The sequence below is a fragment of the Schistocerca cancellata genome, chromosome 11, assembly GCF_023864275.1.
Source record: "Schistocerca cancellata isolate TAMUIC-IGC-003103 chromosome 11, iqSchCanc2.1, whole genome shotgun sequence".
Classification (NCBI taxonomy): Eukaryota; Metazoa; Arthropoda; class Insecta; order Orthoptera; family Acrididae; genus Schistocerca; species Schistocerca cancellata.
This window is the reverse complement of record NC_064636.1, coordinates 148,636,675-148,652,052: the sequence shown is the minus strand read 5'-3', so window position 1 is coordinate 148,652,052 and position 15,378 is coordinate 148,636,675. Positions and strand designations below refer to the sequence as shown.

Below are 15,378 nucleotides of genomic sequence, written 5' to 3'. Positions count from 1 at the left end.
CAATCTTGTAATGTCTTATCTTGTATGCAGCTTTAAACTCTGGCACTTTGCTGCAAATCCATCAGCAGTTATCTATTAGGATTTTAATACTGTTGTCTATGGAAGGGTGGGGTTATTTGTATGGATCTTGCAGTAATGCCACTAGGTCTCCTATGGCTTTGTTATCTGGACTGGATGGACAGCTGCCTAACCTAAAAAAATCCTTGTGTGCAGCCCACACACAGTCAGCTATTGGGTAACAGCCTCTTAATTGTAGTGCATACCTGACTCATTTAGAGAGGCCCTACAGTTCTCAACCCTATGGTGCAAGTGCAGGAAATCTCAGCCTAGCTTGTCACAGAACACGAAGTCTCTGGTCCCGTCCTTCCACTTGAATCAGAACCTGGTGGCCACAACTGATTCTGGGGATAATGCTGGAAACTGTGAGTCTCTTTGAAACTCACAACCTTCTCTGCCAGTCACTGGAATTATCCAAATGTGATCTTGGAGCCCAGTTGACAGACATTGTTTGTTCCTGCACGCACCACACTCTGCAGGTTTTTGCACCCTGTTCCCTCAATGGCTGCCAGAATAGCCCCTTAAACAAGCTGAATGAGGCCTCGAGGCATACACACTTGAGAGCACCGAGTGTTTCTTCCTGTCACTTGCTGCCGTTTCCCGAAGTGGCACCATTGCTCAGTGTAAATTTTAACTGTTGACAGTCAATTGACCCTTGCCCTTTTGTACTTGCCTCCTCTTTACAGAGGACACTACAGCTTTCCTACAAGGTGAAAGAGTGTCCCACTGGCTCAGTTTCAGTTTCAGTGAAAGGTATGATTCAGTCCTTGTTTATAGGTGATAGTCACAACTTAAATTTGTCATAAGAATGGAACATCATAAGCTGGAAAGCTTCCTTGGATTTTTCTGTTCAGTATGTATTGATAAAGGAAAGGTTCAGCAAGGGGCAGACTGATTCAACTGAATGTCAACAGTGATCAGAAGAGTGTGAGACAGACTTCAGCAGGCCATGGCTTGGTTCTGATCCTGGGCGTATGCAGAAGATTGCAAGTGCACACCCGTGTTACACAGAAACCTAAAGTCCATATAAGCATGAAAACCAGGATGATTACCTCCATACATTTTTAAAATCAGGTAAATGCAAATGGGAGGGAGAGCGGGCTATTAGATATCCCAAAGGGCCTGGCTATGTTGCAAGTTTATGAGTGTTGGGTGAAATATTCTCTAAGTAATGTTACCAATTAATGCAGGGGTGCTGATGAACACTCCTCAAAAACACAAAGAAACATCTTGCAGGTAGATGAATGAAGATGGCTGGCTCAGGTTTACTTCAACACCTATATTAGACATGTAGACAAAGGGCTTGAAATGCTAGTAGTGTGAATTTTTCAAATTTGTATACCAGACGATGTAGACTACTTTCAAAAGATATTCAAAGAATAACCACTCTGTTACTGTATTTTGTATCAACATAAATATGCAAAGGCAAGTTGTATTTTGTGTCTCTGCCAAATTATCTGCTGCTGCACAGTGAAAGTGAGAGCATAACAGATGCAGTAACTATGAACTGCTTGTTGGCAATGAGGGACAATATTTTGCTAGTTGTTAATGGTCATGACCATGAAATTACTACGGCCATTCACTTTACATACTGGTTTGCACAACAGATGGTAAATAGTATTCCCATAGTGCTCATTGTACAACTTAATGAAAAGGTACGTATGGACACTTAGCTTTGCAAATTGTACCATTTTAAGAGCTTTTTATCACCCCCACATTTAACTTAAGTATGGTCATCTTTCCTTGCAATATGTAGCCAAGGCTGCATTCACCCACGATATAGAAACAATCTCAGGAATTTTGTCCAGAACTGCATACACATTAGTATTCTATTTCCATCAGACATTGTTATGCTAAAGTTAATAATAATGTCACAACTGTAGAAAGGAATATGCCACCAAATAACATAAATATAATGGAGTAAACTTAATGAAGTGAGTAGTATACTGACATTTTCTTACTTTTGTGTGTATGAAAAAGGTTAGGTATACCTTTTATCTCTCTGTCCAATTGTTCTTCCTCTTCCAGGGTGTACTGAATATAAGGATCACCTCGCTAAACAAAAAAATATTATAGAAAATGATCAAAGGATGTTAAATAATATATAGCACCTTTCTCTTACAAACACCTTATAAGTTTAAGCTTGATAATAATTAATGGCTACATATGGCAACATACAATTAATCATCTTCTGTATTACTACAATGACTGTAACACCTCAAATTTAGCATATTTACAATATTTAGGATCTGAAAGATAAACAGAAGTAGGAAGAATACACTTCCTACCTTTCTTGTAAACAATTTTGAGCGTGCAAACTGCTCCTTAGAAGTCCTATTATGTGCCTCAAAAAGTGGATAAAAGCGGGCAGATCCCCTGTAGATCCATTCTACATGTTTCCCACTAGGTGGGAAAGACATTTGAGCAAGAGAGGCATTTACTGCTAAAACTTTTGCATTGTACCAACTCCCTGAAATTTTTAAAATACACATTCATGAAAATATAAAGCTTAAAATACACATTCATGAAAATATAAAGCATAAAATATTACAATTTATTCACATTTAAAACAGCACATTCATATTAAAATTTGTTGATAAAACAACAAATGCTGTTTTGCAGCAAAACATTGATTTGAAACATGAAAAAAGTATGATGATAGTGGAAGAATATGTCAAAACCATCAAAGTACAACAAACACCACTACTGAACTCAACCAAAGAAGCTTCTAAAAGACAAATTACGCCCTTCAAAGATAATTAATACACCTATACATATAAAACACCATTAAAAATACTGTACTTTCAGACTCTCCCATAATGTATTACATATACAATGAAATCAACAAAATACCAAGCTCCTTTGTCATCCGTATCTTTGCATCTACACAAAAGATTTGAAAGCTACATTTGAAGCCATATACTATGCCTCCATTAAAGAAAGAGCTTTAATTGGCTTGTCCAAATAACTGGATCTCCATGATGCTTGACTAGAATGTCACTGGGTCTGAACAGGTCTTCCATAAATTCTATTCAGTAAGAAACTGAACAAGGCATTCACCCAGTATTTTGATGCTTGCTTTAAACCATACATATTCTGGAGTAATTTACATACACATCTTGTATTAACTTTAAAACATTCTGATACATGCAGATTACATCCTTCAAAATACCACTAACAAAGGCTGCTCTTACATCAATTTTCCATATACATCCGTCATGTTGAATTGCAACATTGAACACGGCCCTCATCACCTCGAGCTTGCTGCAGACCTAAATGTGTGAACATGATATATTCCAAAATGATGGGTATATCCTTTCGCTACCAACCAAGCCTTATACAGAACCATTTAATTTTGTGGCAAAAGCCCATCAATCTTTAATCACCTTTTTTGTTTTAGTTTTGTAACTTAGTTTCCATGTTTTCTTTTTCTTCAGAGCGTTTCTCCATTGCTTTCTATCATTCTTCAGAATTTTCTGTCTGCACTGATCCTTTACAATTCTTTAATGTTTCATAAATAAGCTTCATTCTTGCTCAAAAGGCTTCACTTTCTCTCAGTTTCATACAAATGGTTGCTAACCCTTTTGTCACTCATGGTTACATTTTAATTCATACAGTTCCACTGACTATCCTCTCCAAAAATGACATTTTCATGTTCAGTCGAGTTCTTCCATTCACATGTAGGAATCCAAGCATAGCATTCCATTTTAAATATCACAAAATTATAAAATGACCTCTTTTCTTGAAAATATTTCAATTGAAGTTTTACCTTTAATTTTCATGTGACCAGTGTGATTCAGAGTGTATACTTTAATTAAAATAGCTCACCCCACAGTACTTTTGGTAGGTATTCAGCAGAGCAGAGTTGATAATGTGCCATCTCATGTAGGATTCCTGTTCAGTAGCTCCAGTCTGTTCAGAAGTGTTGGTGCAGTAATTGGGCATTTCAGTCCAACTGAGTCAGCAAACTAACATACATTTTCATTATGGAAATCGTTGCCAGCATCTTGAGACATGCCATCTCACTGCATACACTCCTCTCAGAGCTCATAAGGTGGTGGATTAAAACAACGACTAAGAGAAGGAAGCAGGTGGAAAGCTATGTATATGGATGCGGATTTTTATTAAAGTAAACCTGGTGAAAATCATATGATCCAAGTTTGGATTCACAAGATACTTGACTTTTGATCAAGCTTTATAATCCAAATTCTTGGTAAGTGGCAGCAGTCACAAGAAGCCACTGTCATGGAGGAGAGTATAGGCATGCACAAAAAATGCAATTCAGCATGGCGGGTGTTTGGAGTGTGATGTCAGGTGTGGACCTCTGGCATAAAAATATAAGCAGGGCAAAAAATAAAGATACCCTTTAGTTTGCAGGGATGGACATCCCCTTAGCTATGATCTGCCAGAATTGTCCAAGGCAGTGCAGATGGGAAAGGAAAAATAGTCCATCATAAAATTACACATTGTCATGGTTTGGAGGTAGGAGAAACTGTATCACATATTATTCTGAGTGTGTCCCCACTGAAGTCATTGTGTTAGTCCACTATATTATGAGAAGTGTTATAGACTTAAAGTGGATTGCAGACTGAAAATGTTAGCACAGTGGGGGTGGCCTGCCATTGCTTGAGAGAACATGCTGGATGTGAGACTTGTGACAAATGGCACCGCGATCTCTATGACAGAATAAGCTTTGTTTCTGGTTGTGCTGAGTTAACAACATTTAATCAAAGGCAGTGAATTTCATTGGTGGTGTTTAAGCATATTTTGATTCGTGACAATCAACAGAGACTTAGACAATAGTATTTAATGGAGAAAGGTTAGGCTGTGCAATATGCCCTAACTACATCTCATGTTGATATGTGGGAAGATGTGGCCTCTCTAGTTGCTTACTGCATCAGTGTGGTGACTATTCTGTAGCTGATGATTCTTGGTCCCAATGGTGGGTTCAGATTATTTTTGTGTGAAACTTCCTGGCAGATTAAAACTGTGTGCCGGCCAAGACTCAAACTCAGCCTTTCGCGGGCATGTGCTCTACCAACGGAGCTACCCAAGCACGACTCACGCCCCATCCTAACAGCTTTACTTCCGCCAGTACCTCGCCTCCTACCTTCCAAACTTTACAGATGAAGGTTCGCAGGAGAGCTTCTGTAAAGTTTGGAAGGTAGGAGGCGAGGTACTGGCAGAAGTAAAGCTGTGAGGACAGAGCGTGAGTCGTGCTTGGGTAGCTCAGTTGGTAGAGCACTTGCCCGCGAAAGGCAAAGGTCCCGAGTTCGAGTCTCGGTCCTGCACACAGTTTTAATCTGCCAGGAAGTTTCATATCAGCGCACACTCTGCTGTAGAGTGAAAATTTCATTCTAGAAACATCCCCCAGGCCGTGGCTAAGCCATGTCTCGGCAATAGCCTTTCTTCCAGGAGTGCTAGTTCTGCAAGGTTCGCAGGAGAGCTTCTGTGAAGTTTGGAAGGTAGGAGACGAGGTACTGGTGGAATTAAAGCTGTGAGGACGCGGCGTGAGTTGTGCTTGGGTAGCCCAGTCGGTAGAGCACTTGCCCGCGAAAGGCAAAGGTCCCGAGTTCGAGTCTCGGTCCGGCACACAGTTTTAATCTGCCAGGAAGTTTCATATCAGCGCACACTCCACTGCAGAGTGAAAATTTCATTCAATTTTTGTGTGTCTTGGATGATAGTGTGTTAATTATTACCAGCAGATCCTAAATTATTGTCTTGAGTCCCATGAGGCAGAGAGCATAAATCATATGCCATACCGTACAGCAAGGTTGTGGCAGGGTAGGATTGTAAACTCATACATGCATAACTGTTTCATTCAGAGCAGCAGTGCACTGTTGATTGGAAGAAGATATCGTCATGTGTCCTCCAAGAATTCTGATGAATGTACTTGTAATTTTGCACAATTGACGTAATAAATATACACCTACCAACTTGGAGGGCACAGGGACTCAACAATACATTAATATTTTACCAGATTTGTTTGCTCTTCATTTATCGGTGTAGCAACCTCTCCCAGGGTTGTGGTGCATTAGCAGGGCAGATAATTTTAAGAGGTCAGGTATGTGTGGATAGACACTGAAGACACAGTTTTAACAGATAGGCATGCACTGTAATTGAGTTATGCACCACTGTTAGGCCTACTTGGGCAGTTATTTTCTCTCAATGTACGGTGATGTATTTTCTTCTGATTAGCACCAAAAATCTAAATTCAGTTAATTCAAACACATGAGGAATTAATGATTTTCCAGTCTATACACAATTATTTCACAATAATTTCAACTTGAGTCTTTATTATTTTAATAAACAGTGATTACTTTTCATTAATTTCATCTTTGTGTTGCAAATGGTACATTTCCGGAAACAGGAAAAATTATTCTTAATAAACCCAAAGTACCACTGGTCTGCAAACATCTGCATAAACTAATTCTCTATCTTTACTAGGTTTCTGCATTCTTACACCTAATGCCAGCCAATGATGTTTACCATAGAGGTACCCCTCACAAAAATTGCTATTAGCCATCACCTTCATACCATGATCCTTTAGAAACTGGTTCACATACCATTTATTTTGATGACCCATTTTGTCATGCCCTTCCTGTTAGGTATTTGCAGTTTCAGCAACAACAACTTGATGATTGCCACTGGATGCAGCAATAACAATTGCAATATTGTTTTTGAAAAATACCCATGACTTACCATCATTTTCAATTATTTAACTTATTCCTTTTTGTTCAGCATTCTTAACAGAAAATAAGTTGCAGGATTCATTTGGGCAAAACAAACATCTTCAAACGATCACACTTTACATTTCTGACTACTGAATACTTCTGTATCAATTCAACCTGTACCAAATGCTCCAATTTGTACACCACTTTTTGGCACCATCCATTCTCTTGACGTTCCAAATGGTTGATATGTAGTGTAGCAATCTTAATGATTTGTTTTGTGACGTGTCACACCACTGTCAATGAACCACTCATCACAAACCATTTTGTTTATATCCACAGGAAAATTATTGGATCTCATGATTAAAACTTTTTCTCAATTTCTGGAGTATCTGTGCGGCTACAACTTCTTGAACTTTGCACTAGTTGATAACATAGCAAAGTCTTTTGATTCAGCTCTCCTAGAACACTCATTTGATTAATGACCCTTCTTCTTATACTTAAAACAAACCAAACTCATTTGACAATGTTTTGATAAGTAACCTACTTTCTTTGATGAGAGGCATTTTGTGTTTACATTCCTTCAGATGAAGTTCAATTGTGTCTTTGTTGCTGTTCGTTAACCTTCATTTTTGACATAATTTCTGTATCAACACTTTTATCATGGTGATTGTTTTTCTCAGTTCATAATTGATACACTGTTTTCGTAACTCATTCCACATTTTCTCTTCAGCACATAAATCACGCACCGCAATATAAATGTAATCACAATCTTTGGGCAGTGTTTACAAAATTGTGCACAAAGGTCACCATCACTGATAAGCTTTCCTAACACAGAAAGTTGAGTTTGTACTTTACCAAATTTGGCTTGATGGCCTTGTATATTCAACCCGATACTTCTCACAGGATGTTATCAAATCTTTGTCTATGCATGTCGGTGCTTTTAGGTGAGTGAACATCATAAATCTTATATAGCTTACCCCAAATCTCTTTGGCAGTGTTTGATTCAGCAATGCAAAGCAATGGCATGGGGTCAAGTGATAAAATTAGCCATTTCCTTACTTTTCCATTGCCCATGGTGTATTTAGTCCATTGATTTCATAATTTTATGCACTTTCTTCTGCTTAACCAATCACCATTTATGACATCGAAGATTTGATCATATTCTGAAATAGTTCTTATTATTTGAATTAAAAACGTCTTGGTAACAGTTTATTCTTTAATTAACAAGTTCTGCCTTCATGGAGCATCTCCAGATTATCTTACAATTTTGCATCTACAACATACTAAAAAACCATAAAATGGTTCATACTAGACTGAAGGATGCATTGAATAAAATGAGCCAGAAGAAACCTTTTCCTTTTTGGTCATTTTAAAAATGATAAAATTGTTCTGTGCTAGATTGAAGCATTTGTCGAATCTGATTAATCTGCAGATTTGAGCTGTGCCTCAACCTACAATGACAGTATTACAACTGTGAATGTTTTACTGTATCAAGTCAAGAAACAGCCACAGTATATTGCTTTCCACTGAGGTGGAAGTGTCACAAGACTGTTACTTATTTGTGAATAACAATGCTCTTCCATATTCTGATGTATGGAACTATATTCACCACAATGAAACAATTTAATTAGATGCTTCCTACAATCTCCTCATTCTAATCATGCTTGGTACCCTTCATATAATAAAACATTAGTGTAATATGTACTCAAGTGTTTTGAAAAAAAAAAAAAAAAGTTTATTTCAAAAACTACAATGTTCTCAACCCTCATTACAATTCTGGAACATATATAACTGTAACAAAAATAAATAATAATAATAAGTGTTGGAAGTTATGACTTATGTATAGAGCAAGTGAGAGTGTCAACAGCACAAGATGTTAGCTGGAAGTTAGATAAGAAAGATTATACATTTGTTCAAAAATAAAGGTACAAGTGTGGATTAAAAAAATAACAAAATAATAAAATAGGTAACTGGATGCAGCTTGTTGACTATTACTTGCACACTGTCCGTGCAAAAGTTCCGAGAATGACTCGATTCCTCACATATATGCAACATCTGTGCAGAAACTACAGTGTCAGTTTGAACTAATAACCATAAAACACAAATGTGCATTGTATCAGTCAGTTGTGAGCAAATAGTGTTAAGTAGTGGATGTGTGGCTTTAGTGAGTCAGCAATGTTGTGTCAAAAACCACAATGGAACAATGAACTGAGCATTTCTAAATAAAGTGGTTAAGAAATTCTCCAGAATGTTTTGAAGAACAGCAGAGTGTGTGCATGATTTGTCTTGCACATCCTGTCTTCTGAACAAAAATGGTGCATGAACTTCTGCTGCAACTTGATTGAAATTAAAAATATGGGAAATTCTTTTCTGGAAAAAAACCCTAGCAGGTGATAAGACTTGGTGCTATCAATACAAAGATGTGACTGTGATGTGTGGGAGGATCATCATCCCAAAGATTGACTTTTCTGACAGCTCCTTTCCCATGGTTATATGAACATGCTGTGTATAGCACTCAAATGTGGGAGGAGGAGGAGGAGATTAGTGTTTAACATCCCATCAACAACAGGCCATCAGAGACAGAGCACAAGATCGGATTAAGGAAGGATGGAGGAGGAGTAAGTTCACAGAAATGTGACTGGCTCGAAGACTTCTTAAGTAACAGAACCCAGTAAATTGTCCTTGATGGTAAGAGCTCATCAGAGACAATGGCATCACCAGGAGGGCCTCAGGCAAGTGTGTCAGGAGTGCTGTTGTTCTCTATATACATAAATGCTTTGGTGGACAGGGCAGACTGCAATCTGCTGTCATATATGGTAAGGCGTGAAAGTTGAGCGACTGTAGGTAGATATAAGATGACTTAGACAAAACTTCTAGTTGGTGTGATGAATAGTTGCTAGTTCTAAACGTGGGAAAATGTAAATTAATGTGGATGGGTATGATGAACAAACCTGTAATGTTTGGATACAGTATTAGCAGCATCCAGTTTGGCACAGTTGTAATGTTGCAAAGCAGTACAAAATGGAACAATCATGTGAGAACTACAGTAGGGAAGGTGCACGGTCGGCTTTGGTTTATTGGGAGTATTTTAGGAAAGAGTGGTTCACCTGTAAGAGAGACTGCATATAGGGCAATGGTGCAACCTACTCTTGAGTACTATCTGAGTGTTTGGGATCCTTACCATCCCTGGAGGAAAGATGACATTCTTTTTGGGGAACACTATTGAGAAGCTTTAGAGAACTAGCATTTGAAGCTGACTGATGAACAATTCTACTACCACCAACATACCCTGTGTGTGAGGACTGTGAAAATAAGATACATGAAATTAGAGCTCCTACGGAGGCATACATACATTCAATTTTTCCTCACTCTATTTGCAAGTGGAACATGGAACAGGGGAGGTAATGACTAGTAGTACATGGTACCCGCTGCCACACACTGTAAGGTGTGCTTACAGAATATATGTGTGGATGCAGAAGAAAGTGGCCATGTTCTTTTGATGGAACCATCCATGTATTTGGGTTCAGTGATTCAAGGAAATCACAGAAAATGTGAGTGAAGATGGGCAGATGTGAGAACAGTGTGCCAACCACTGCTCTACCCCACTTGGTCTCAAAAGTGGAGGAGACTGTGTAGAACATCTGAAGCATTACTACTTATTTGTTTTTTATTAACCCAATCTCAAAGCTTTCTGGACTTATAGGGTATGTTAGGGTCACGTCTTTTAGTTGTTAGAAGTAATGGTGGTGGTGGTGGTGGTGGTGGTGGTGGTGGTGGTGGTAGCAGTAGCAGTAGTAGTAGTAGTAGTAGTAGTAACAACAATAATAACAACATCAAGAGATAAAAATATTGCTGACCTCAGGATTACTTACCATTCCACTCAGTACTGACATACTGTCCTCCTTGCACCTTAAGCAAAGCTCTCTCTGGGTACTTCTCCAGATAATTCTTAACAAAATATCGAATCTCCATATGAACATCTTCCCACACACTTGGAGAACTTTCCACAACAAGACGTATATCTTCATGTTTCACATACAGACAGCCACCATTATCAAAAAATATTAGATACCTGTAAATTGATACAATTAAACAAGACAGCTTCTATGACAATACATCTGCGTCATCAGGTCATCAATAAGAGCATTTTTGAAATTTTTTTCCAAATCTATACAAACTTTGCTATTTCCCACTAACCAGTAGCTAAAATGGATGTAAATTACAATATTTCATTTAATCCACACTCTAAACTTATAATAATTTTGTCTCATTGTGATAAATTTCTTTCATCTTCAGATTCTCACATTTTTTTCTTTCAACACAAAACAAGTAGAGGCAGGGGGTGGAGAGTGTTGGACAGAACAGAAAAAGGTGCTTCATGGTCTGCTTCAGAAATGTGCAAAGATTTTATATTGCAGACAGTTTAAACAAACTGCTGACAACTTGTTCAACATTGCCACGCCATATCTTTGATACAGTTCACATGGTATTTTTGGCTCACAGTAATTAATTATGAAGCAGATAAAATGATAGTATTGCAGTGTGTTTTTATGTGCACTTTGTTACCAAAGAGTAGAAAATTTGGCATATACGTCAATGTACGTGAATTTATTTGAGAATATTGCACATCAGCAAATGTGTGCACCAATATTTCCTATTTATATGATCTCATGTGAAATACTGTGTTTCAAACTGATTTATTGAACATAAAATGTTACATAATGTTTTTGTGAGCAAGAGATGAGGGAGAAAAATAGGTGTCATTGAACTGTGGGCACTCTTACGTGCTTCTCACAGTGAAAATAAACTAAATCCCCACAAATCTGATGGACATTCACACCTCATATGTTGGTAAATCTGCACATCAGTTGAGAATGAGATGAAGGAAGTAAACACAATACGTAGTCTCCAACAGAAGAATTGACAATGTTTTTCAATAATAATCACAAAGGATGAATTTTGTGTTCACCACTACAACCCAGAAATGAAAGGCACAAACAATGGAGACACACAGGTTCCCTACACCAAACAAGGCAAAGCTGCAGTCCCTTTTCAGGAAGCTGATGGTGTCTTTATAAGCTGCTGAAGTATCATTCCGATTCACCATGTAAGAAAGGGACAGGCCATTAACGTGAAGTATTACTAAAATCTAACAAAACCTGTGCCCTGTAATCAAACAGAAGAGGAGGAATGACTGCAAAAAACTCATGTAACTCCAACATGACAATATTTCTAAACACATTGTTCAAAGCACTCAGGCTGCTTGCTCACATCCCGACTGCAAAACCTTGCCAACCAAGTTTTAATTCTCTCTCTCTAACCAAGTTTTAATTCTCTCTCTCTCTCTCTCTCTCTCTCTCTCTCTCTCTCTCTCTCTCTCTCACACACACACACACACACACACACACACACACACACACACACACACACAGTTTTGCAATACTCACACACACACACACACACACACACACACACACACACACACACACACACACACACACACACACACAGTTTTGCAATACTGTTTAATTAGTCCACATCTGATGTGCTGCTTTTCACCATTACCACGAGTCCACCATGGAAGAGCAGGTGAATGTACCACACAGCACGGCATGCTACTGCCTCCAAAAGCTTGCAACCATGGGACTGTGCATGTTTAGAGGAGCTGTCCATCTGGATGACAGAAAATCTGGACACAACCATTCATCTGGTGTAACAAGAAACATGATTCATTCTACCAGATGATATATTTCCTTTGATCCACAGACCAATCTCGATGACCCTGTGTCCACTGTAATCTTAATTGATGATGTCACAGCAACACACAGGGGCCATCTGTTGTGGAGCCCAGCATTCGACACTATGGACATAATAGTACGCTCTAAAGCACTTGTTACTGTGCTAGCATTGTACTGTCATCAGGTCTGCAACAGAAGGCCGCTGCTCTACAGAGTGGGCCAGCCTCTGGCTCCCACATTCTGCTATGAGATGTGGACATCCATCACCTTGTCTTTCAACAACTTTCCATACAAACTCATGGCAGTAGTGTGTAAGCAGCCAACCAGTTTTGCCATGACTGAGATGCTCATTCCCAGGTACTGACCCATTACAATCTGTCATTCAGCGAACAATGGAAAATATGGAACAGAATAAGAATAGCAATATGAATTAAGTAAGACAGACAGCTCCTCATCACATAGGGGATGTGCTGAGCAGCACTTAGGCACAGCTGAACACCTTACAGTCTACTTTTAAATGTACCTGGATGCCCTTAAACACCAACTCTATGCCCTGAGGAGCTACCTGTCTTAATTCAAATTGTTATTGCCCGTACTCAGTGCACTGCCCTGTTTTCACACTGTATCATCATTGTAATGATTCCCACTTTGTCTCTGCTGCACTTATACATTTTCTTCACAGTGCCTACAATGCCATCGGCTGCATTCAGTCTCATGGTGGCTCATCAGTGTATAAAAAAAAGCAAGACATCACAGAAAAATATGTATGAAAGGCAAAGTATATAAATATGGCTACAAGTTCTTAGTATTGTGTGGTGACATGAGCAATGCTCATAAAACTGAGATATGCAACAGGCAGGAAAATTATTCTAGGCTTAGAGAAGATAATAATACTAATACTGGTTGATGGCAGAAATCTATCAGCCACCCATAATTTTTTTTGTCTCAAGAGGAAATACAGTGTGAAAGGTGAGTGTTTTCATTAAAAGAAAAGAAATAAAAAGACAGAACAAAGAAAAATACATTTATACTGTTCAGGCTAGAAATTCTACATAGAGTAAGAATTGTGAAAGAAAGATAGGAGTTTCTTTGAACAGTATTTTATCTAATTTTGTTAGGAAATACCTAAATAAAAAATTAGTGTATGATAGGAAACAAAAGAAGCATAATGAAGTTCCTTCCACTTATCGTGTGTGTGTGTGTGTGTGTGTGTGTGTGTGTGTGTGCATGCGTTTTATGAATACTTCACAAGTCAAGATTGCTAAAAAGAAAAGTGCATTTTACTGGATGACTTGTTTTGACTGAACGATGTTGTTATCATTGGATCTTGCATTTTTGAATTTATACAATATGTTTTTCATCAATGTAACAAATTGCTTCACACTGCATATGTACAGCCCAGTACCAGGAAGATCACTACACATATAGTACAATATATATAATGTAAAAATATCATGCTTAGTCAAGAACATAACATACTGCTTGTCAGCCTTGGATCTGTAGTAGATAGGATTGATACAGGAAGTACAGAAGATTCAACACATTTGTTAGAGGTTCATTTAGTAAGCACAAAAGTGTCTTAGTGATACTTCAAGACAGACAATGGCATGATTTACTGTTAAAGTTCCAAGAGTGTATGTTCCTCAATGAATCAACTGATACATTGCTTCCTCCTGTGTACATCTTGCAAAAAAAAAAAAAAAAAAAAAAAAAAAAAAAAAAAAAAAAAAAAAAAAAAAAAAATGGAGGTAAAATTTGAGAGATTTGAGCTCACATAGAGGCTACCAACAAACATTCTTTGAGTGACCCATTCACTACTGGAACAGGAAAAGGAGGAGGACACAAAATGCCATCTACCATTCACTGTGATTTGTGGGATATAGGTGTAGATGCAGAAAGAAATTTTTGCTTAACTTGTCTAGGTGCTCATGCCACCTCAGTTTGTCATGCATCTGAATGCTCTAAGGATTTTATACACTTTTTAGTATCTGACCATTAATAACTACTTTTGGCACCTATAAGTTCTTTTCATTTTTTTAATGTGTGTATTTGAAGCATTAAGAGATAAGTGCTTATAAGATAAGCTATTAAGTGTAGTTGTGGAAGGTGTGTATTACAAAGGTACCTCATGGAACTCCAACGAAAAAGACCTACAAAAGAGAAGATACATATTATTTTCCATCTTGTATTTTAAACTACTGATATTGTACACACATGAATATACAACACCTTCCACTGTTAAGAAACATTTTATCCATAAACCTCTCTTGTCTTTTTAAAATTTGAGGCACAATTAATAAAAATCACAAATTGATTCTGCCATGAAATAATCTTACACTCATTAATCAATGAAACTCACCTGTAACTATTTATGGACTTTGGTGGTTCTGCAATCACACCAGGATAATACTCTTCATCTGAAATTCCATCCCGGAAAATAGAGATAATGCGATGACCAACAGAAAAACGAAAATCTTGCACCTTGGTATAAGCTAGCTGAAAGCTTGAAACTTTTTTTATTTTCTTCGTGTTGTTTTTAGAATTCAGGAACTCCACTGTGTACAATGTCTAAAACAAAACATACTATCACATGTAGCAAGCATGACAGTATACAGCCTTAATAAAATCACTGTGAAATAGCCTAACCATCACTTCTGATAATGACAAACAAGAGTTACATAAGCATATCATAGACATTCCCTTAAAAGTATTAGCCTCAGGAGTGTCCTGGGTTTAGTCAATGACAGCACCATATTTTTACAACAAATATCTATTTACTGGCATAAAATTTGGAGACTTCAACAGCACAGAGTGATATTTCCATTGTTTACTTTCACTTGCATTTTTAAAAATAAGATGGATTAAGGTAAAGATGAATTTACTACGTAAAAGTGCACCGTGCGACTGGT

The 15,378-nt window shown here is 37.8% G+C and overlaps 1 protein-coding gene across 1 annotated transcript in view; it reads right to left on the bottom strand.

Moving 5' to 3' along the window:
* LOC126108377 (histone-lysine N-methyltransferase eggless-like) overlaps positions 1–15,166 on the bottom strand; it is a 112,698-nt gene extending 97,532 nt beyond the window's left edge. The window contains exons 1-5 of the mRNA XM_049913590.1: positions 15,116–15,166; positions 14,829–15,037; positions 10,604–10,803; positions 2,346–2,527; positions 2,049–2,112 (exon numbers count right to left, since the gene is read on the bottom strand). Coding sequence (XP_049769547.1) covers positions 2,049–2,112; positions 2,346–2,527; positions 10,604–10,803; positions 14,829–15,037; positions 15,116–15,166 — 706 coding nt within the window. The remainder of the gene's footprint in view (positions 1–2,048; positions 2,113–2,345; positions 2,528–10,603; positions 10,804–14,828; positions 15,038–15,115) is intronic.
* Between the last annotated feature and the right edge of the window lie 212 nt (positions 15,167–15,378).